Source organism: Lissotriton vulgaris, chromosome 4_1, assembly GCF_964263255.1.
Source record: "Lissotriton vulgaris chromosome 4_1, aLisVul1.2, whole genome shotgun sequence".
In the NCBI taxonomy this organism is placed as follows: domain Eukaryota; kingdom Metazoa; phylum Chordata; class Amphibia; order Caudata; family Salamandridae; genus Lissotriton; species Lissotriton vulgaris.
This window is the reverse complement of record NC_141691.1, coordinates 703,032,532-703,054,433: the sequence shown is the minus strand read 5'-3', so window position 1 is coordinate 703,054,433 and position 21,902 is coordinate 703,032,532. Positions and strand designations below refer to the sequence as shown.

Below are 21,902 nucleotides of genomic sequence, written 5' to 3'. Positions count from 1 at the left end.
GGATGGCTTATTAGAAGTTTAAACGCCATTTCACCTTTTGCTATTTTTGCACACAACACTGCATAGCTGTTTTTGTAAGGTACTCTTCACAAAGGTCTACACATGAGAAAAGGTTTGTTTTCAACATCTCTAGACTTACTTTGTGCCACTAGTCTGCACAGTGAGTGCTAAAGCCGTCAAGGTTATCAAAACATGTTCGTTGTTTTTCAACATGTTCGGGTAAAATTTTCTAGACACAACATTTTGGCAGCTGTGAGCCAAGTAAGATTATGGCGTTCTTATTATCACACACTAGCCATGATTTCAGGCACTTGGAAGATTTCCGTTTCCAGGGATGCAGAGAGTCTATGCTGATTCAGATGTAATTTACTCTTACTGAGCGGAAATGTAATGGGGTCCCCCAAAACAAGCATAAGGGACCTTCTTTAGTTTATAATACATAGTTCCTATATAGGAAGGGTGTTAAAACTAGGCGCTATAGGACCTGTTTTCACCATCATTGTAGTATGATTTCTCCTTTTGTATTTTATGGAATTGTAACCATGCTGACCATATTATTTTTAATCATATGTCTGCTTATGTTGGCCAAGATACTGCCCATGAGATCATGTCATTAAAATAAATATTTTAACCTTACAGTGTCTCTTCTTTACTCCTGTTGTGGACTGGTATGAGTATAACAAAAGAGTGTTCTCACTTCCCACCGTTCCTGAGATGGTCCTTAGTCGCATGTTCTAGGTTGTCTAATCATTGGTTACTTTGCTATAGGACGAAGAGCTAATGTGACACTGATGCTAGCTGGTTGGGGGTTTTCTAGGTACTGAGGTGAGTTTCTGGTACACCACAATTCACTGATGTCCTAGGTCTCTGTGGGCAGTTCTGTGTATGAGCAGGATCCTTGCAACAGTAAAGGCAGGTAAAGCTAGCTGCAATAGGACATCCCGCGCTGCGGGAGCCCCTGGAAACTTTTTACTGCGCCTCCTGGCACTCTGGTGATGCAGGCGGCTGTGCGAAGGAGCTGGGCACCACAAAGGACCCTGGGGAGTGTAGTTCTTACTCCCGCTCCACACCAGGTCCGCTCCTCGGTCTCCCATGCTCTGGTCCCAAAGGCAGGTAAAGGTGAAGGCAGGTAAAGCTAGCGGCAATTGTGCGTCCCGCGCAGCGGGAGCCCCTGGAAACTTGGGGAGTGTAGTTCTTACTCCCGCTCCACACCAGGTCCGCTCCTCCGTCTCCCGTGCTCTGGTCCCAAAGGCAGATAAAGTAAAGGCAGGTAAAGCTAGCTGCAATTGGGCGATGACTCATTTCAAGAAGGTTGTTCAAAAATAGGAAAGAAAGGAAGTAGCATGCCTGAACTATTTATTGCATGTATTCCAGTGTTACTGTTTGCTGTGTTATGACACTGGGGTCTGATTCAAGAAGGTTAACTTCCACTTATATGTATGTTTATGATATTTTCCTTTTCACAAAGGTATATTACAAGTATTATCCTTATGACTGCAGAGTCTCTGCATTCCTAGTGGAGACTTCGCACAGAAAAGATAGGACAGTCCTATCTTTTTATCTGTGGAGCGCTGTCATTAGTGGGGAGACTTCACAGTCATTAAGGATACTACTCGTAAAATACCTCTTTGAATAGGGAAATAAATTGTAAATTTAAGCAAAGTTTTTGTTAAACAGTCCCAGTGTATGAAAGGTTAAGGCTGGCCACAGTGATAACAGCTTATTCATTTACTTTATGTCTTTTATATCTCATAATTCCACTTAGGACAGGCATCATAGTAATTTCCAGGGGCCTATGATGTCATTTCCAGTAACGGCATCAGTGCGCTGATTAGTGTTTTGAGGTATTCAAAAATTCCAATTTTTTTGGGGTCACAGATTTTTGGCAAATAGACAGTTTAAACGTTTAAATAGACTTTAAAAAAAAGCAGCCCTAAAATATGTGTGATACTTATATGTGTGTGAGCGTTCCCTCCAAAAGACAGATATAAGAATTCCATAGACCAAGTATACCATAAATCTGTATGTTTGCATTTGTACATCGAGCATCAGCACGCATGAGCTGTCTGCAAGACCTGGGGTAATGAAAAATTGTCTAGCATTCGCAACAAAGAATTTTCAATTCTATTAAGGACACGGAGGCGAGGATTATGCTTCTCTTATCTTTACTGACCAAAACAGCAGCCAATAAACAACTTTAAACTTGCATAACCCCGGAAGGACAACCCCTTCCATAAGTCTGCACCAATCACAGTCCAGTCCAGTACAATAACAGTCTATGCAAAACCGGAACCTTCCTCTTTCTTTGCGATGTCCTTCCGCAGTCCAACCAAGACTGGAGCCCAACGTGGCAACTATCGCATCCTCTTGTCCGAAGGGGAAAACTGCTCCTCAGCTGAGACCCAGCTCAGTCCGCAGGAGTCGTACTCAGGTCTGTTTGTGCTGATCACCTGAAACAAGAAAACATGTCGTAATGGCTATTCCAACATCAAGGAATACAACAAGCCATAACATCATTCGGGTGGGTAAAATACATCACATCTGCAAATCGATATACCAAGTACATTACTGGCAACTCGGGTGGGATAATCCTCGCCTCCGTGTCCTTAATAGAATTGAAAATTCTTTGTCGCGAATGCTAGACAATTTTTCATTCTATGTCAGTCCACTGAGGCTCTGATTATGCTAGTTTAAAGTTTCTCCACCACCACCGAGGCCACATCAACAATAGGTTTATGATAAAACGTTTTAAAAGTAGATTCAGATGACCAATCAGCCGCAGTCATGATGTCTTGAAGCCGAGACCCGGCACCAAAGGATTTTGAGGCCATAGCCCCTCTAACAGAATGAGCTCCAAACTTGGAGGAACCAATGCCCGCCAGACTCAACAACCAGGAGACCCACCTGGCCAGAGTAGCATTGGTGACTGGGCGGAAAGGTCTCTGTAGAGAAATCAACAACTGACCAAAATCATTCCTAAACTCTCTAGTACAGTCCTCATATACCTTCAGACATTTTACTCCACACAATTTACTGTGGATAAGAAATACATTTTGAATGTGTTTTAGTACGTTTTGAAATCGTGAAGGAAACTCCCGTAGGAGTAAATACTCTACCTGCTAAATCCAGTGCTCGAATGTCCGAGACTCTTCTGCAGGAGATCAAGCATAGCAAAATCGTAAGCTTCACTGAGAGCTGTTTCCTAGACAGACCCTCATTTGCCGGCCAAGCCGATAAAAAACGTAGGACAACAGAAACGTCCCAAAGCTCCGTATACTTAGGCTGAGGGGGTTTCACCATCTGGATCCCCCTGACCACCTTACACACCAGTTGATGTTCCCCGACAGGTCTGCCATCCACATGCGGATGCCCCGCCGAAATGGCCGATCGGAAAGTGTTCACCGACCTGTATGCCAAGCCTGACCGAGCCAAATCAGACAAGAAATTCGCAATCACAGAGACATGTGATCCCACCAGATCTCCCTGTCGCTCGTTACACCAACCAACCCAGCGTCTCCAAGCCGACTCATAACGCTTGTGGGTGGAAGGTGCCCATGCCTGTGACAAGAAGAAGAGAGTGTCTTGAGAAACTCCTGGCACTTGCCAGCGTCTCCTGAAAGTCTCCACGCCATGAGAGACAACTGATCCAGAAGGACCAGCGGATGTTGAAGGCCCACAGGGTCTGTCAGCAGGTCTGGGAACGATGAGATTCGCACCGGAGATGCGCATGCCAGGCTCATCGCGACCGGAAACCACGCTTGGGTTTTCCAACATGGAGAGATCAAAATCACCTCTGCCTTCTGTCTCCGAATCTGAGCCAGAACCCTCGGGATCATGATGAACGGGGGGAAGGCATACAGAATGCCCGTCGTCAATGATTGAAGAAAGGCGTCCGAGCTGATCGCCAACGGATCCGGACGCCAACTGAAAAAATGGGGCAACTGTCGGTTGAGTCGAGAGGCAAAAAGATCTATTAAACATGGACCCCACAAGCGGTCCTAGGCCCTGAAAATCCTGGGATGCAACCTCCAATCGCTGGCATCCCTCAAATAACGTGAGTTCCAATCCGCCGTCACGTTGACAGACCCCGGAATGTACTCCGCCGTCACCGATATCTGATGGGCCAGGCAATAGTGCCAAAAGTCCTTGGCAATCTCCGCTAGGAGACGAGATCTGGTGCCCCCGAGGCGATTTATGTACCGTACCGCGGACACATTGTCCATGCGTAGGAGAATACAACACGAGACCTTCTGAGGGGATAGAGTCCGCACCGCAAAAGAACCCGCCAGGAGCTCCAGACAATTGATGTGGAGTTTCAATTCTTCGCGGGACCATCGGCCCCCGGTCTCCACCGAGCCGCAACGGGCTCCCCAACCCCACCAGCTCGCATCCGACTCTATCACAACCTCTGGGGTGGCCTCAAAAATGGCTCTGCCGTTCCAGGCTTCCAAATGCTCCAACCACCAGTTCATCTCCGTGCGCGCGTCCGTCGATAACACTACCTGTTGGGCGTAAGTCACGCCCTTGCGAAGGTGTAAGGCCTTCAAGCGTTGCATCGCTCTGTAGTGCAAGGGACCCGGGAAGATCGCTTGGATGGAGGAGGCCAAAAGCCCCACCAGGCGAGCCAAGGTCCTCAATGAAATTGTCGGAGAGACAAGTGCTTTCCTCAACTCCTTCTTGATTGCCACCCTCTTCTTGAGCGGTAGGAGCAACTGGGCTTTCACAGAGTCGACTTGGAATCCCAGAAATTCCATAACCTGTGAAGGTACCAGAATGGACTTCTGCAAGTTCAAAAGGAAACCCAGGTCCTGAAGGAGGTGAACCGTCCACGACAAGTGGAGCGAAACAATCTCCGGAGAGCATCGAAAGATCAGGATGTCGTCGAGGTAGATGATCAATCTTACGCCTCTCTCCCTCAGACACTGAACTATCGGTTTCATCAGTTTGGTGAAACACCAGGGAGCGGACGAGAGGCCAAAGGGCATGGCGGCAAACTCGAACCATGTGTTGCGCCACTGAAATTGAAGAAACCGCCGATGCTGTGGAAAAATGGGCACCGTTAGGTAAGCGTCCTTCAAATCCAGACTTACCATCCAATCTTGTTCTAACAGGATGTCTCGCAGTAGGTGTATGCCTTCCATTTTGAAGTGTCGATACACCACCCATGCGTTGAAATCCCTGAGGTTTAAAACTAACCGAAAGCCCTGGTCCTTCTTTGGGACCACGAAGATTGTGCTTGTAAAGCCGTGATCGTGCGGCAAAGTTTCCACAATTGCCCCTTTCCTGAGCAAAGCCCGCACTTCTGCGTCTATGAAACTCTGTTCTTGAAGGGAAAAATGTAGTGGCGCGGGCGCTTGTCGCTGCGCGGGGGATGCATAAAACTCTATGTGATACCCTTGGACGGATTGTAACACCCAGGGATCTGTTGTCAGATCTCGCCACCTGTGGATAAACAAGGCAAACCTGCCCCCCACCATGTGTTCCGTTGCACAAAGAATTCGTACCTGAGTAGGAGTTGTCTCCTGAGTTATTATGCTGTCCTCTGTAGCTTCCTTTCTGTCCTCTGCCACGACCTCCTCGATTACGGGAGGGGTAGAAGTTGGGGCGTTGGTAGCCTCTGCCTCTCTGCTCACCTCCGCGTGAGGTCTGATTAAAACCTCGGCCGGACCCTCGACCTCGCTGGCGTCCGGCCCTGTCAAAAACACCGGTGTGAAGCACCCTCTTAATTGTGGTCTGCGCCTTGTCCAGCGCGGAAAAGGTGGCAACGTACTTGCCCATTTCTTTAACAAACTTGTCTCCGAAGAGCATGCCGTTAGCCAGAGAACCAGGTTCGTTGGAGGCCATCTCCGCTAATTGGGAGTCTATTCGCATAAGAAAAGAGCGTCTCCGCTCTGTGGACAGCGCCACATTTGCGTTTCCCAGAAAGCACATCGCGCGTTGGGCCCATTCCATGACGTCAGACGTGTCCATAGGCACGCCCTGTTCCTTAGCCTTGACAGCGGCCTCCAGAATCTTAGTGAGGGGTCCAGAGACATCCAGTAACTTGTCCTGGCACCCCCGCCAAGCCTTATCCAGTCCTTTTTTGGGGTCTTTAGCAAACTTCCTCATGAACGCTGTCATGGTAGGGTCAAGGTCCGGAGTATCCGCCACCTTCCCCGTCACCGACGGTCTTGGACATTCCGACCTCAGAGTGGCTCGAACCCCACTCTCAAAGCCTTGGCGCAAGTTATTGGTGACATAATGCGCAACCTCGGCACAAGGCACCCACTCCGTGGATCTAGGGTGAATTATATTATTGGGGTCAAATAGAAGGTTCCTAGGGACCTGACTATCATCGGCCTTGAAAGCCGTGTGTTTAGTTTTCTTAAACTTCTTCTTAGAAACTAAAGACTCCGCCTCCGAGTCTGAAGTATCAGGCGATGTCGAGGAGGATTCTCCCGAGGTCTGATAAGCCATAGAGCCATGGTCCCTCATCACTGACCTGGCCATCTGCGCTATCTTGTGGTCTTGGGACTGATCAGAAGTATCCCCCTTTCGTGAGGATTTAAACTTCCTCTTGCCCGATGGATGATGGGACTTGGTAAAAGGTTTTAACGCCTTAATCAGGGCTTTACTAACAGAGCTCTGGTCGTGGGTAGCCAGGGCTTCACCTAGATTCTCCTCCAGTTGTTCTTCCTCAGGCTCATACTGTTCATAATCATTAAATTCAACCCACTGGTCGCCCTCCTCGGCGTAATACGCCATATCCTAGCAAGGAGGTGAGGAGGAGATTAATAGGGGGGAGCAGCCCAGGGGTTTTGCCTCAACACACACTCTAAGCAACCCCAGTTGCCAACACACCACAGATGCAGGCCAATATCAGGTGGAAGGAGACCCCTTGCACTACCAAATGCTCCCCTAGAGCAAGCTCTTATACCGGACACGCTCCGGTCAGCGTTCAAATGAGGCCAGGGATTTATGCAGTCTTAAGCGCGCAGATCGCGAGGAGCCGGGAATCACAAAACGAAACTCGGCTCCTCGCGCATGCGCGTAACGCTGGTGGCACACACTCAACTGCTCTCTGTGCGCGGCAAGCCGCGTCTGCCTCCTCCTGCTCCACCGCCCCCTAACGCGCTCAGACACACAGCGCGCGTCGCCGGACGGCGGACCGGGCACAAATCCGACGGTGAAAACGCTCGTAAGCCTCAAACAAAAATAATTGTAGACGCGCTACAATCAGTCGCGCATTCGCGCATACACCATGCAAGAATACAGATAAGTCACACCATAAACCCTCATTCACACACAAATAAGGGAAAGGCACTTAACTCGCTGCTGCAGCAGCAAAGAAAGAGGAAGGTTCCGGTTTTGCATAGACTGTTATTGTACTGGACTGGACTGTGATTGGTGCAGACTTATGGAGGGGGTTGTCCTTCCGGGGTTATGCAAGTTTAAAGTTGTTTATTGGCTGCTGTTTTGGTCAGTAAAGATAAGAGAAGCATAATCAGAGCCTCCGTGGACTGACATAGAATCACTCGTACGGAGTGTAATACCGCCTGCTGCTCGCTATTGGTTAATTCCTGCGTTGCTCTTCTTTCCTGTCTACCTATAGGTTGGTGCTCCTGATACAACATTTCCGGTGTATGCCAAGGAGCACTGGCCAACTACAATTTACTTACGCTATGAGATGTTATTTGTTTCTGATGCACTGCCACCAGACAAACGTCCATTCTCATGACACTAGGGACACCATTGCTTCCCATTCCGGAAGAATCCATTGTTCAATTTAGCACTGCACTTCCTTAATTTGTAGTGTCTGTGTTACTGCTACTTTACAGGCATTTGTTATAATGTGCAAGTTTAGTGCTTATTTGCAGGCATGTCATATGAGTGTGCCAATTAATGTGCAGTACTGGTACTTTTTCATTTGCAATGCCAATAGCTCAAACTTTCACTAATGCGAGACCTATTGCATTGCAAATGCTTGTTTTTTTAATGCAGTGCGGACTCGACGGCATTGAATCGCTATCATAAACACTAGTCACATCGCACAAGGAAATATATGTTTTCTTTTTTTGTAGTGATTTGCTTAGAATCACATGATGTTGAGCGGACGCCAGACTCCAATCCTGTTCCCCAGTTCCAAAGTTGGCAGCGCTGCTTGTTACGCCACATTCCTGGCTTGGTACGCCACATTCACTATTACTACACTCTTATAAAGAACACTGACTTTTTCAAACTTAAATTAGCCTTCTCAGTGGTAGGTGTACGCAATTGCTGGCGTAATTTAAACATGCATGTCAACGAAATGTCCGCAAATGCCCTTTTTCAATTGCATAAATGTATTTAAAAAAAAGATGTAACAGTGGTCGTAGAAGAGCTGGAAGCAGACAGCAGAGTGTGTGAGCTACCGGGTTGTGTGTGCTTACTCTAGACACACGTCAGCGCGGGCTCCGCCTCCCTCTGGCTCCAATCCAGGACGGCGCTTTGCGGCAGCTGCAGTAAAATGAAACGCCGCTGACTGCACGAGGAGCACCACTGCCGGCCAGGCCCAGGAGAGAGAGCAGACAGGCCCGCTGTCAGCCGCCCTTGCCCGCTCAGCTGACTGCCTCCCTGTCGCTCTCCTCCTCTGCTGGTCTCTCTTTCCTCGGCCCTCACCCCCGGCTGCCATGTTTCTCCCCCGCGGGTGCCTGCTGCTCCTGCTCTGCCTCTCCCCGGCGCTGCTGCCAGCCCGGGGGGAGCCCGAGGACTCCGACCTGGCCAAGGAGGATGAGGAGGACCCCCACGGAAAGCACCTCTACAACGGCGAGATGTTCACTCACGCCATTACCGAGGCGCCGCATTTCATCATGTTCTTCGCGCCCTGGTAAATATGAACAGATACTTTGATGCGAAGAATAGCACTAATCTCCCAAGCAGGGTTGCTGACTGCAAAGTACATGCATTCCTTAACTAACGTGACGTCTTTGAAAGTCGCTCGCAAAATTTCAGCCGAATTGCAATGTCTGAAGTAAGAACAAGTCCCCTCGATTTATCACTAAATTAAGTTGATTTCGAGTTGTCTTTAACTACTTGGTAAACTAGAAAAATAATTGCAAAGCATATAACTGTCTGATTGTAGGGCTCACAGGCGAACCAAGGTGTAGTGTTAGTCGTTAAGCCAGGAGCTACACCCCTGCGGGGTTTCGGGCATTGGCTGCTGACGTGGCGGCACCACAGTCACTTCCTCCTCATGCCAAAGGGGGACTGGGGTCTGAGTGCGCGTCGAAAATGCTCCCTAGACCATCGCACTATGATGAATACTTTGGTCCAAGTCCACGCGCACACCTCCACGTCACAACATTCCCTGTTAAGCCGGAAGAGACTTCATTTTTGCCTGACTTAGATATTTCTCAACCTTATTTCAACTTTCTCTGCTAAAATATCCCCCAACGCAAGCCAAATACTTTTCACACTTTCAGTACTGCAAACACCTCTCACACCCACCTTTTGCAAGCATCTCAAGATTCAAGAGTGCAGCAGTGGGATTTAATAACTTTGTCCAGGGTATGATTTCAGAGGCCTAGTAGTTTTCGCAAGAAAAGCCAAGTACAGTTATGAATTGCCATTGAACAATCGCATTTAAAACAGGGCGTTATACACCTTCAATGTGGAGACTTTCCTTGTGCAAAGTGCCACAGAAACATAAAATCATGCACTGAAGCAAATATGGTACGATAAACTGGTCGTGTACGGCTGTCGAGATTTGTGAAACGGGACACAGTGAAAAAGTTGTCCTAGCTTCGAATGACATCGAGACCGATCTAAGGTGTGGGATGTTTTAAGTGAGTTTAGAAATCTCTGCACCATGCTACTGCCGTGTACGTTAACATAGCCAACATGCATATTATACGTTAATGCGTTTATCAAAGGAGATCTTAATATACTGCCGAACCACAGAGGGCAACTCGGAACTATTTTACCCAATGTTTTGAGGTCAAATAGAAATAAAAAGCAGTGACTCGTAAAAACATGGAAGTAACAGGTTGTGATGAATTTTTCCGTTTTTGTCCTTTGTTTCTGGAGTGGTATTTCAGGATTCAAGTTGAGGAATACAGTTACTAGAGTATTTACGTTTTGTCCATGCGGTCGAAGTGCATCCTGTTGCGTTGGGCAATTTTAAGTGAGGCAAACTGGCAGGCCTTCCTCTGTGGCTTCCACCAGGAAGTTTCCTGTCTTACCGGTAGATACCTCCCAGCTCGGATTGGACCAGCTGCCTTTGACTGCATCTAATGTAGTGATTGTCTTCTTTGTGTGTCCGACTACCTACTCCAGATTGTACCTGCCCCCCCACCAAACACACACCTACGATTTCTTTCTTTCGTATGTGAGGGCAGCTTGTATGTAATACGTTCATGCTACACATTCTATGCCCATCGGAAACTTTCTGTACTGATGCCCATTTGGCATCTGTATCAGAGGAGACCTCATGTAACGGTTTTGTGGTAGGGGCGAACATTTGCTGTTGTATGTACAGTGCTTGTTCAGTGTGCGCAATGGATATTCCCCCGATCAGTGTTTGGTTTGTAAAATTGCCCGCAAACAATGCTGATGAATGCCAGTCTTGCTGAATACCAACGATTCAGTCTTCATTCCACCTCCTGCCTCTTTCTTCCACTGCAACATAATTCATGCCCCTTTATGGCACCCATTCTGGTTCTGCCGCATCCCTTCTTCTTTCTCCACTTCACAGTGAACTTCGTTATTCTCTTCCTCCTCCGTCCCGCCTTCTTGTTTTTTTTCTTTCTTGCGCTGGGTCAAAGTCTAATGAGGAAAAGTAAGTTCCTGTTCCCAAACATGAGAGCTGGTGGGCCCCTTCTGCAACCACTGGATCAAATTATAAACTGCCCTTGATGCTACCAATCATTTTGGGTTTTGATTAGTGACAAGCTGTTCACAAAGCTTAAACGTCTTAGAGGAAACAGGATAGGACAGGTGACTGTGTGTGTTCTTCCTCATACAGAGTTTTCTGACCAGTGACCTTTGCAGTGCCAGTGCAAATTTCCTATGTTTGGTAAACGAAGATCCCCCTATTTTTACCTTGTGCTACCTCTTCTGTTTATTAAACGAGCGCACACGTTTTTTTCCCTTACATACAGCATTAGAAATGATTGGCATTGCCAATGCTTTTTTAAATGTGAAATTGCCCCAATTACAATTTTGAAAGGTCAACATCTGCAGTGATATGCTGCGCATATGTGTTGACCTGGTGTTTCTAGTAAACCCCAGATAAGTGTAGTATAAATTATCAAGTAGATCTTGATTGGACTGTGTACCATATATCTGGTAGGATTTCCAGCAATGCATGGGCATGCTTCCACGTGAAACGAGCAGGGGCATCTCAGGACATGAGTTTTTATGTCTTGCTTTAATTGTGGCTCTCTGTCTAAATTATAAGGTAACAATCTTCATCAGTTTGTTTGTTCATCTGGTATTCACGTTTTGCTACTGCCCACTGCTGCATACTGCATGGCACAGTTGGTCATCACACAACAGCTCTAGTAGTGGTAGAGATGGCATTTTACCTTATCACATGTGCCCATCAGCCTAAAAAGTTTGCTTCAGTGGGCCAATATTTTACTTTGCCAATGCTTTTTTCCCTTTACTTTGTTAGCAGACATTTTTTTTTACCCATCATTGTCTGTTTAAAGTTCAACCTGTCAAGTAACCTGCTCTCAGGTTGCAGTGTTTAAGTCAGTAGTACCTTTTTCTTTGCGTGATATTATCTTGTGATTGCTTTAAAACGAAAAAGGGTTTCTAAACCTGTTTAGGAAGTCTCCATACTATTCTATGAAAATGTTTTATATTTTATGTTTATCATTTTTTTTAACCCTTTGTTTTATTGCTAGCATCTGGCCACCATGTATAGGTGGTAGCATATTTTTTATTTTTTTGTGGCATATGGTTAAATAGCAAAACATTGAAAGAAAAGATTAACCATCACATTGCCAATATTGGATCTTTTGGGTTTGCTTTGAATGAGCATTGAAAGGGTTGGTGTGGAAGGTGGCTAAACTACAGAATGTCTGGCAAACTCTGGAAACTGTTACGAGTGCCACTCTGAGACATATTGTTTACTGTGAGGGGTCCGACCCCCCCCCCCCCCCCTCCCCATAGCTTACCATTCTCTTGATTGGCCAGCACTTGAAATAAAGTTCAGCCTTTTATAGAGCCTGAGCTTCAAAAAACAGTAGTGACATCGTGTGATCCTTCCAGAAATTGACTACTGCAGTGCTCTATGCATGAATATGCAACACCATGTGAATGAACAGCTAAGTCTTCATAATGCTGCTGCCCGACTGCTATTGGGCATTCCAAATTTCCAGTCTCTCACGAGCACTTAGATAGTTGCACTGGCTGCCTTCCAGACAGTCATCTTTAACGCTCTTTTCATCACGTTTAAGTCCTTACATGGTATAGGACCGGTCTATTTAAATAAGAAATTGAAGTGGTACTTGCAGTCGGATGACCCTAAGATCCTCGACTAGAAAACATATCTCTATCTCAAGATTTGAGTTGGCCACCTGGGGAGGAAGAAGCTTTGTCAACAGTGCCTCTAAAACGTGGAATGACCTCTACCTCTATTTAAAAGCCATCAACAATCTACTCCATTTTAAGAAAATTCAAAACTTTCTCTTTAATCCTTGATTCGTTCCTGGGCTGGAAGCTACTAGGTTTCAGTTGAGCTAGAGCCAAAACCCCTTTGGGCATACGTGTGCTCAAGAAATTAACTTAACACTTGCCAATGTCAATTTTTGTTCTATCCTTTGGGGCATGAACTAAGTACTGTACGTTTTGATTTGATTAGTGTCAAAGTCCACTTTATTCGATTAATTAAAATCGTAAAAGTATTCTACAGCATATATCATACATTCATATATCTTAAAAACAGTTAATACAGTATTAAACATTAAGTGGAATTAAAAAGCAAGTTAAAAAGGCATTATTTACACAAAATTCATTACAACACAAAATTCATTACAGTTCCAATATTTAAAAAAGGGCAGAGAGGAGACCCAAGATGCTACAGACCAATATCGTTGTTGGACTCCTCGGTAAAAATCCTAGTGAAGGTTGTCCTGGCGAGAATAGCCGCGTGGGCCAAGGGGAATAATATTCTGTCCGAGGCACAATATGGATTTAGGTCAGGGAGGAGTACAGAGGATCAATGCCTCAATCTCCACCTCATAATTTCTAAATATACTAGAGCAAAAGGGGGAAGTATATTCCTTGGCTTCATGGACTTGTCCACAGCCTTTGATCTTGTTAATAGATCTAGGCTGTGGGCAATGCTCCTGAAGATGGGCCTCGATAGCTCCTTGGTACACTTTCTGGCGGAGCTCCATAAAGATCTGAGAGCCCGCATCAGAATGACAACTGACGGAAAGTGTACGGAGAGCTTTAGATCAACTAGAGGGGTCCGTCAGGGATGTATACTGGCGCCAATGTTGTTCACGTTATACGTGAACTCTTTGGAGGATGACTTAATGGCAGCCACAAAGGATATTCCGAGCATGGGGGGTGCACCAATTCCGGTGCTCCTCTATGCCGATGATGCGGTGCTAATAGCCAGGACCCCAATTGCCCTGCAAAAGTTACTCGACTCATTCGGTAACTTTATGTCCAGTCTTGACCTGGTGGTTAATAAGAATAAATCGCACACTATGTCAGCAGGATGCGGCAAATTTAAAGAAAAAACCTTCTTTTGCGATGGAGAGGTGATCACAAGTGTTAAAGTTTTTACTTACTTGGGAGTGATTTTTGATCAAAGGGGAACTTGGACACCGCAGTTAACATCAAAAGCGAACGCGGTGAGAAGCTCATATTCTGCAATCCTGGGGTTCACAAAGAGATTGGGGGGGAAAAACCAATCGAGGCTATCCTGGCCGTTTACAAAGCCAAGACCGCCGCGATTGCTAGATACGGGGCTGCAGTCTGGGTTATGCTAAGTCTAAATGCATTCAGACAGAGGAAAACAAATTTCTTCGTTCTCTGTTGGGACTACCCCAGTCAACTGCTACTCATTCTTTACACCTTGAGCTGGGTTATATTCTAGATATAATTAATCTAGCTCCGCTTCTGATGTGGATCAAGCTCTGGCTTAATCCGAACCTTAGCCTTAACCACAGGATCATCAAAGACTGTCTTATATTAGATCACAGGAGGGATATTCAGTGGTTGTCATATGTTGAGTCCATGGCCGCAAAACTGGGACGCCCTGAAATCTTCGATAGCCCAGAATCCCTGTGTAAAGCTGATTTATTGTGGGTGAAGACTAATTTCATCAGGTTACGTATGGCCGAGCGAGAAGCGGATGAGCTATGTAAACCCTCTGTGAGGGCACATGTAATGATAACCCCATCATTTGAGTTGGCTCCTTACTTGGCAGTGGTCACTAATTCTTTTCATAGGTGGTTACTGTCTAAATTCCGCTTTAATCAAATTTATATGGTTCTGCGGGACGAGAAAGACTGGTGTAAGCTTGAGGAGTCGTCCCCATGCAAATGCGATGGTTTTTCCACCCAGGATAATGCACATTTTTTGTTCTTCTGTTCTTTTTATCGTGAACCTCGAATTCGATATTTAAAATCAATTCTGAAGGAGTTGGGTTTTACGCAGTACAAGCCTGCGCTGTTATATTTACAGATGATGAATTCTCCTGTAATTATGTATTGCACTGCTAGTTTTTTGGCTGCATCTGTTAGATGCAAGAGATCAAGGTTAAGATTGGAATTACAATTGAGGACAGATACTTAAATCCATGTCTACTGTATTGTTGAGCGCAAACTGTAATGAATTTTGTGTAAATAATGCCTTTTTAACTTGCTTTTTAATTCCACTTAATGTTTAATACTGTATTAACTGTTTTTAAGATATATGAATGTATGATATATGCTGTAGAATACTTTTATGATTTTAATTAATCGAATAAAGTGGACCTTGACTTGATTTGATTAGTGTCTTTCCATGTCCATCCACTGCTCGCTGTGATTCAGGTACTATTTTTTTTTTTTTTCTTTCATCCGTGTTGCTGCTTACACCCCACTCATCATCTTAAGACGGACGGCCAAACCGATATTCACCTTGATTGCGGTCCCTGCTCCCGCAATGTCCCCGCTCCCAAGACTCTCTGCACTAAGAAGTTGTAAAATAAAGATAATAAACCTGTTTATAGTATCGTTTTATTTTCCATTTTTTTTAGGCTCCTGGCAGTGGGAGGTGGGGCAACGCTTCTTTGCCTTAGCGGAGGATCTACTGATGTCGTCACAACAGTGACTGATATCCTGTCTGCCGAAATATAAATCCCATTATAGCATATGGGACTTAAATTTCGCTGATTGGATATTCTCACAATTGAGACGGAGTAACCCTTCCGCCGACATCTAAATCGGGTCCCTAGTGTGGCCTTGCTGGCCCCGGATACTCATATTTCTTAACTTCTCTAAAGGGCCAAGTATTTGGGTAGGCAGTGTTCATCCTATTGGACACAAACATGTGGGAGATGCATTTGTGAGCCACATTTTCCCAAGAGAGACTGGTCCTAGTACCTCCTGGCCCAGAACTTAATGCAGGCTGAAGCATCGAACACCGACAAAGAGTGTACTCTGCATCCGCGAAATGTATTTCGTGAAGTTTTGTGCAAATTGCTTTTTTAATGTATGAAAAAAATACACATTTCGCACAACCCCGGCATTAGCCTTCCTACCGTGGCCTAAGTCATTGTTTCTTGTTGCTTAATTTTTATACTCCAACTTAGATTACATCCATTATCAAACATTTTGCAGGAATAAACGTTTTTTGTATCAGTCCACATTTTGGTAAAAGCAGGCTTTCTTTCTGAAATTGCGTTCCTTGAAACAAATAAAAAGCCGCACATCTGTTGGAAATGACAATATCTGTTTGGGTCATGAAATGTGCAAACCGAGGAAACATCTTGATACCGCATCTAGAGTGGAGGAAGTCCTATAGTTGTTTACACTTGGTAAACTGTGCATCACAGGGCTGTTGGCATAAAACAGCAGGATACGCAGCCTTATATTAGCAGTTGTTTACACAAGGAGGTGTCTGAATGTGGAATACCGACGCACTTGAGAATGCTTCCCGGCTTTGAAGCGTTCTCATCGTGTTCTCAAGGGAAAAGGTCTATTTCTTTTTCCTGTCCTCGCTCCCGTCTCAAAGGCGCGCACCTAGACTCAACACAAATAGCCTTTATCTCAGTAAACCTGTTTTTCTCCTAATAAGCTGCAGTCGCTTGCATTTAGACCCTTAAAAGTTATAAACCAGTAGCTATTTAGACTTTTTGTGCATTATGCCTCATGAGGCATAGCTGCATCCATAAAAGTGGTATTGTAATTGCATGTGTATTTATATTTCTTCGTGTGTGTGAGAAGTAGGAAGAACTCTCCTATACACAAGAGTTCTTAATACTTCTCATGGGCTGCTAATGTGCTTTGTGACTGGTTAGTGTGCTACTCTGTAGGATGTGCAGTGAGACCATATGGGAATGTTTCGGTGTTGCTGCGTGTGATGACTAAAGCTGTGGTCCGATGTTATAAGAGTGGATCCAAGAACCAGTGGGAGTGGGGACACTGTTGCTCTAGGCATGAGATGGAGCTCTCGGTTCAGAGCATTATTGGTCTACAAAGCATATGCGGGTAAACGCTTGGGTGTTGAGTGTAGGTTAGTTCAGAGAGTACCAAGTATGAGCCTCCACAAAGGAGGCTTTTTGCGCTAATGTTTCTAGGATGTAAAGCCCTCCGGTGCTGATTCCTGCTTAGGACAACTATAACTATGAGCAAAAGAGAAGGCAAAGTGAAGTCAAAACGAAGAAGAGTGATCTGTGTGCTGGGCCATTGTGAAGAAGGGCATTTACGGGCAATTTGCCAAGTTTCTGGAAAGGGTGGCTTGGTGTCAAGGCCATAGGAAGGAGGGGTTGTCGAGTTAAATTGGCATACATTTTTTTTGGGCAAATTATTTTACTGCTTAAATTTGTCGTCAGAAAGCCTGTTATCTTTGTTTAAGGAACTTCGGGATAGTCCTCACCTTTACTAAGATCCTAATTATGAGTGGGCTGGAGTTTTCGGACCTTCGCGCATGGGTTTGCATTTCAAGTTGTGCAGAGCTTATCCATAAAGTGTGCACCCTTTGTTGCATTTGAGCAGGTCAAACCTATGGAATTTAACTGGGGAAAAGAGTACTTCACAGAATATTTCACCCAAAACTCAAAAAATAATTAGAGCGTAGCTCCCCAGGTAAATTCTGAATCCTGGGGTATCGCTTTTACCAGGTGTGGTAAAGTACCTCCCCCCAACCCACCCCCCCCAACCGCTGAGGCATTCCTAATCCGTACTTAGTTGGCACCTCTGATCAGGAGGTTCCGATTGCCTCAGCCTCGGTATTAATTTCAATGCTCTTTCCCTCGTGGCTTCAACTCTAGACGGTATGTAACTTGCTTTGTTTGGTGCACCATTAGGAAGGAAGTGATAAAAGCATTACCTTTCAAGAGTGCTATATTTTGAAAGCCCTGTACTCTGAAGTATTGCAGTTGCTGCTTGTGAAAGACACTATGTGAGCAACCTTAAGCAGTACCTTTTGTGTAGAAATGGACACATTGTTATTCGGATAATGTCTATTTTAGAGGACTGTATTAATTATCCCATAGTTTAGTGTAGTCCTAGTGCCTACTTTTGCAGAAAGTGGTTTATTGTAGTCCGTATCCATCAGTGTTGAGTGACCTCATTATGATTGCATAGGATCAATTTGTAGCATAAAGCCCCACAGATTACTTCACTTAGATTGGATATAAAATATCTCGTATGTATCAGAAAATGCCAACTTGTAAGTGGCTTAATGCCAGCCTGGGTGTATACTTGTTAGATTAGTCCTCCAGAATAAGGAAGTTGTATAGCTCTGCCAGCTGCTTATCTGATTTTACTGGGAAATAAACACCCAAGCGTTGAATTCGCTTTGGAAGTTCATTGAGGCCAAATCGAATGGGAAACACTTTATCGGAGTTCTAATAAGTTTGTTTCTACTGTTTTATATTTCTGCCAAATTTTTTCTACCATTGTCTCTTGTGGTGTTTTGCTTTACGTTTGTCGGCTAAAGAGTATCTTTTACATTTCGTAATTGCACTTGATTCTTTTAGAAGTTAATGTATGCTCACAAGGAACTTGTAGACATCTAAATTGTAGTCTGCTTCTACCAAGCTCCTCCCCTACGGCCCTTTTTTGTGTATCGCTCCCAAGCAGTCTTTCACATTTACACTCTGGGTCTAGCATTTGCCTACACCTTTTTGATTTTACTGAAAGTGTTCACTTTCTTCCTTCAGCACTGTTCACAGCAAATTAAAATCAACTCCTGTCTCTCGAGGCCAACACAAGTCACACTTGGGGTCCCGCAAGCATCAACCCTCTCACCTACCCTCTTCAATCTCTTCATGGAACCCCTGGCAATCATTCTGAAACAAGCAGGAGTTATCTACCACCTACATGCAGATGACACTCAAATTTACTACAAAATCAAATCTTCCAGCAACATCAGTCACCTCAATATCACACTAAGCAAGATCCAATGTTGGTGCAATGCAAATCACTTAAAGCCGAATCCAGACAAAATCGAATCACCGACCAATCCAAGACTGGCTCAAGAATCATGATGCTCTAAACTGCTCCCTCGTCCTATCCGACTCGGTTAAGTCACTAGGCATTACCCTGGACAAGAACTTATCAATGAAAGACCACATCAAAAACTCTGCAAAAGGTGCACTTTATTCACTTAAGCACCTCAAGAAAATTAAACCTTTTTATTTCCAAGTTGACCTCAAGACAATAGTACAATCCCTAGTCCTCTCCAAACTGGACTATGGGAATGCCATCCTTACAGGACTATGGGAACGCCATCCTAACAGGAACACCGAAAGCTTACCTAGCCTCACTAAGGTCAGTCCTCAACATAGCAGCCCAACTCTTACTGGTGCAAAAAGATTTGATCGCATCACACCAGCTCTCAACTGGCTTCCCATGGAAGGTAGATGTGTTTACAAACTGGCCTGCATCACACACATAACCCTTCACTCACTTTCCCCCAACTACCATAACAGCAAACTAGTACAAGCTGGACAATCCAGAACTCTGAGAAGCTCCAACTCACTTCTTCCCATCCCTCCGAAAGTGAAAAGGAAAACCACTCCATGTCGATCCTTCTCTGGTAACGTACCCAGGAGGTTGAACTCACTCCCTAGAGACCTCAGATGCAATTCCTGCTTCAAAAGGGATTTGAAACTCCCTCTCCTCAACAAATTCTTTACTGACCAAGGTCAACCAACGTAGACTCTGATAACCTAGTTGACTCTCCCAAACTTGACCATCCAGGATAGGTGGTTACTGAACTGTCCCAACCACCTACTTTATTTTGTCCCCCCAACACCGTTTGCCTAATTATGTTTGTTATATTTTTTTGCTTCTATTTTCTTGCTTCCTTGGTTCATGCTATATAATGCAACCTTTATCTCACTGTTTTTGACTAATTATGCTTTTGCTTATATACTTTTTGCTATCTTAGATCATGTTATGCAACCTTTTTCTCCTGTGTATATGTTAAGCGCTCTGATAACCCACGGGTCAAGCTAGCACAATAAAAAAAACTTTTAAAATTAATAAAAATATTCTTACTCTGCGGGTACTTTCAGACAGCCCTGGTCATCTTGTTGGTTTGACATTCCCATTTTATTTCTGCCCACTAGAGCTTGGGCACTTGGTCGGCCAACTTCAGCCATTGGTGTACTTCTCTTTGAGTGACAGCAATCTGCCCTTCCACAAGGAACACATCAACCCACAAAACAGTTCCCTTAATACTAGAGGCTTCAATGCCAATCTGTGCTTTTCAATACAGAAAAAAATGCGCTGTTTCCTGTTTGCAGCGTTTTAATAGGATTCCCAGCAGGAAGAATTCAGACTCCGCATTAATGTGTTATACACTATAATATTACTCCTATCTGCCCCTTCAGTAGTGGTTGAAGGGCGTAAGTAAGTGACGGAGTGGGGTTAAAATGCCAGCTAAGCCACAAATCGACTTTGTGTTTAACTGGGTTTAACATTGAAACCCTGTTTGTATTTGTTTTGGTGGTGGAAGTTATAGCTTAGTTTGAACACTTGTAATAATCACTGCTAAATCAGGCATGTATCTTGTGTCATGGCTTTTGAAGCTTTCCTTACTCCACCCAAAAATAAGTCCTCCTCTGACCCCTGGACAAAACAATATTGCATAACGTTGTTTTGCTTACTCCACTGGGCTTAAATGAGAAATTTAATTAAACATACATTATTTCTCAATATTCTCTGTATAGCGCTTACAATCTCAAACTCTTGATCGTGTGTGTTTTTTCTTTTATTGGTGTGTTAAGTTTTCACAACTTTATCTCCAGATAAATCGCCTCTTCTAGGTGCCATTTTCCCCTCCGATCAAAACCTTAACAGTTTAGATCCAAAACGTTTTGAATAGTTAAACAGCATGACCACTCGCGGAACAAAACTGCTGAAAAGTCTCCGGTGGGTATTTTTGGTTTCACAAACTGTTTGGGACAATATTGAACAAAATGAGCTACTGCTTACTCTGCTCTCCCAAGTAAATGCTTACAATCTTATCGGCGCCGTGGTCTTCAATAGTTCATGCTAGTAATGTGTTTCATTAAAGAGATTGTATGCTGTAAAGCCATTTGCAGCCCTAATTGTGTGGTCTTCTACTCAAAGGTGTGGACATTGTCAGCGTCTGCAGCCAACTTGGAATGAAATGGGTGACAAGTACAACTCCATGCCGGAAGCCCGGGTTTACGTTGCAAAAGTGGATTGCACTCAGGACAGTGCGGTATGCACGGAGCAAGGTGTTCGAGGGTACCCCACGTAAGTACAGAAGGATACGGAGCAATGTTTAATTTTTTTAAAACTGTTTGTCTTCCTTCATATTACACAATCCACACCGGTTTTGACTTGAATCGTTGTTTAATTTTTTTGCTTTTTGTTTTTATTTTAAAACCTCAGGCTGCATTAAGGAAGAAGGCAGAAATACTTGTTGGTCGAAGGGTGTTACACTATCCCTTCCATACACCTAGAGTAATTCAGTGAAGCCAACAGCATTTTAGTTCTCGCATTATCCACAGAGGAGGGAATTTTTGATGGTGCGTTTTCAACCCTTAACAGAACACCAGCAAATCGGAGCATTTTGGGCCACTTCTGCAAACCGCTTTTAGCTGTCTGTTAATGAAAGACCTATTGCTGTCAGAGCATTTTTGCGCAAGTAACACATTTATTTTCTTTTATTTACTACTCTAAGTGGCGTCTGCCATCTTGGAACAGTAAAAAACAAATAATAAAATGGTACACGCATCATTCTGTAGGTGTGCGTATACTCTGGTGCATCTGCAAAAATCTTTAGCAAAGTTAATAGGTCAACAGTGCAGGAACTACTATCTGTCAATTATTGTTTATTCCCTCTGAGCACCAGAGCAGACACTTGGCTTTTTTGGAAATACTTCCAGAATACTAAACCCATAAAAGGGTTCAGAGGGAGTAGCTGGGCCCGTGTAGGAAGGTAAACTGGGTTCACACAACTCTGGGATGTGAAATACTACAGGCCTCCCTTCATTCCCTTAGTGAACCCTTACTTGTTTGTCCTTCTTTGAGCTATAATGATAATGAAACTCGTGTCTGGGGTTGATTGTGGATGGTATTTTACCAATACAGAGCTGTAATACTGTGCCTGGAGTGGTAACTGGCTTTTGTAATTTTGCAGCTCGGATGGCACTGTCAATCCTAAGCTTAAAGACTTTGCTTTATAAATGGCATACGATTTTGTCCCTTCCTGTATCTGGTGGATGGCACTGTGCT

At 44.6% G+C, this 21,902-nt stretch overlaps 2 protein-coding genes across 2 annotated transcripts in view; one reads left to right on the top strand and one right to left on the bottom strand.

Annotated features, from left to right (window-relative positions):
• Positions 1-2,427: 2,427 nt before the first annotated feature.
• On the bottom strand, positions 2,428-6,744 carry LOC147722476 (uncharacterized). Its single transcript, XM_086966849.1, has 2 exons — positions 5,505-6,744; positions 2,428-2,450 (listed from the first exon to the last, which is right to left on the bottom strand). The coding sequence occupies exons 1-2, from the start codon at positions 6,742-6,744 to the stop codon at positions 2,428-2,430; spliced, it is 1,263 nt and encodes a 420-aa protein (XP_086822975.1).
• Positions 6,745-8,367: 1,623 nt separating this feature from the next.
• The window catches only part of TXNDC5 (thioredoxin domain containing 5), a 61,988-nt gene continuing 48,453 nt past the window's right edge, over positions 8,368-21,902 (top strand). Inside the window, exons 1-2 of the mRNA XM_086965003.1 lie at positions 8,368-8,845; positions 20,769-20,918. Of these exons, the coding sequence (XP_086821129.1) occupies positions 8,649-8,845; positions 20,769-20,918 (347 nt within the window). The 5' untranslated portion in view covers positions 8,368-8,648. The remainder of the gene's footprint in view (positions 8,846-20,768; positions 20,919-21,902) is intronic.

Bases quoted from the DNA above. Each gene is read 5' to 3' on its own strand.
- LOC147722476 (XM_086966849.1), bottom strand. From the start codon at position 6,744: ATGGCGTATTACGCCGAGGAGGGCGACCAGTGGGTTGAATTTAATGAT. The intron at 2,451-5,504 runs GTACGAATTCTT...TTCTTGTTTCAG, and splicing joins AGGAGACAACTCCTACTCAG to GTGATCAGCACAAACAGACC.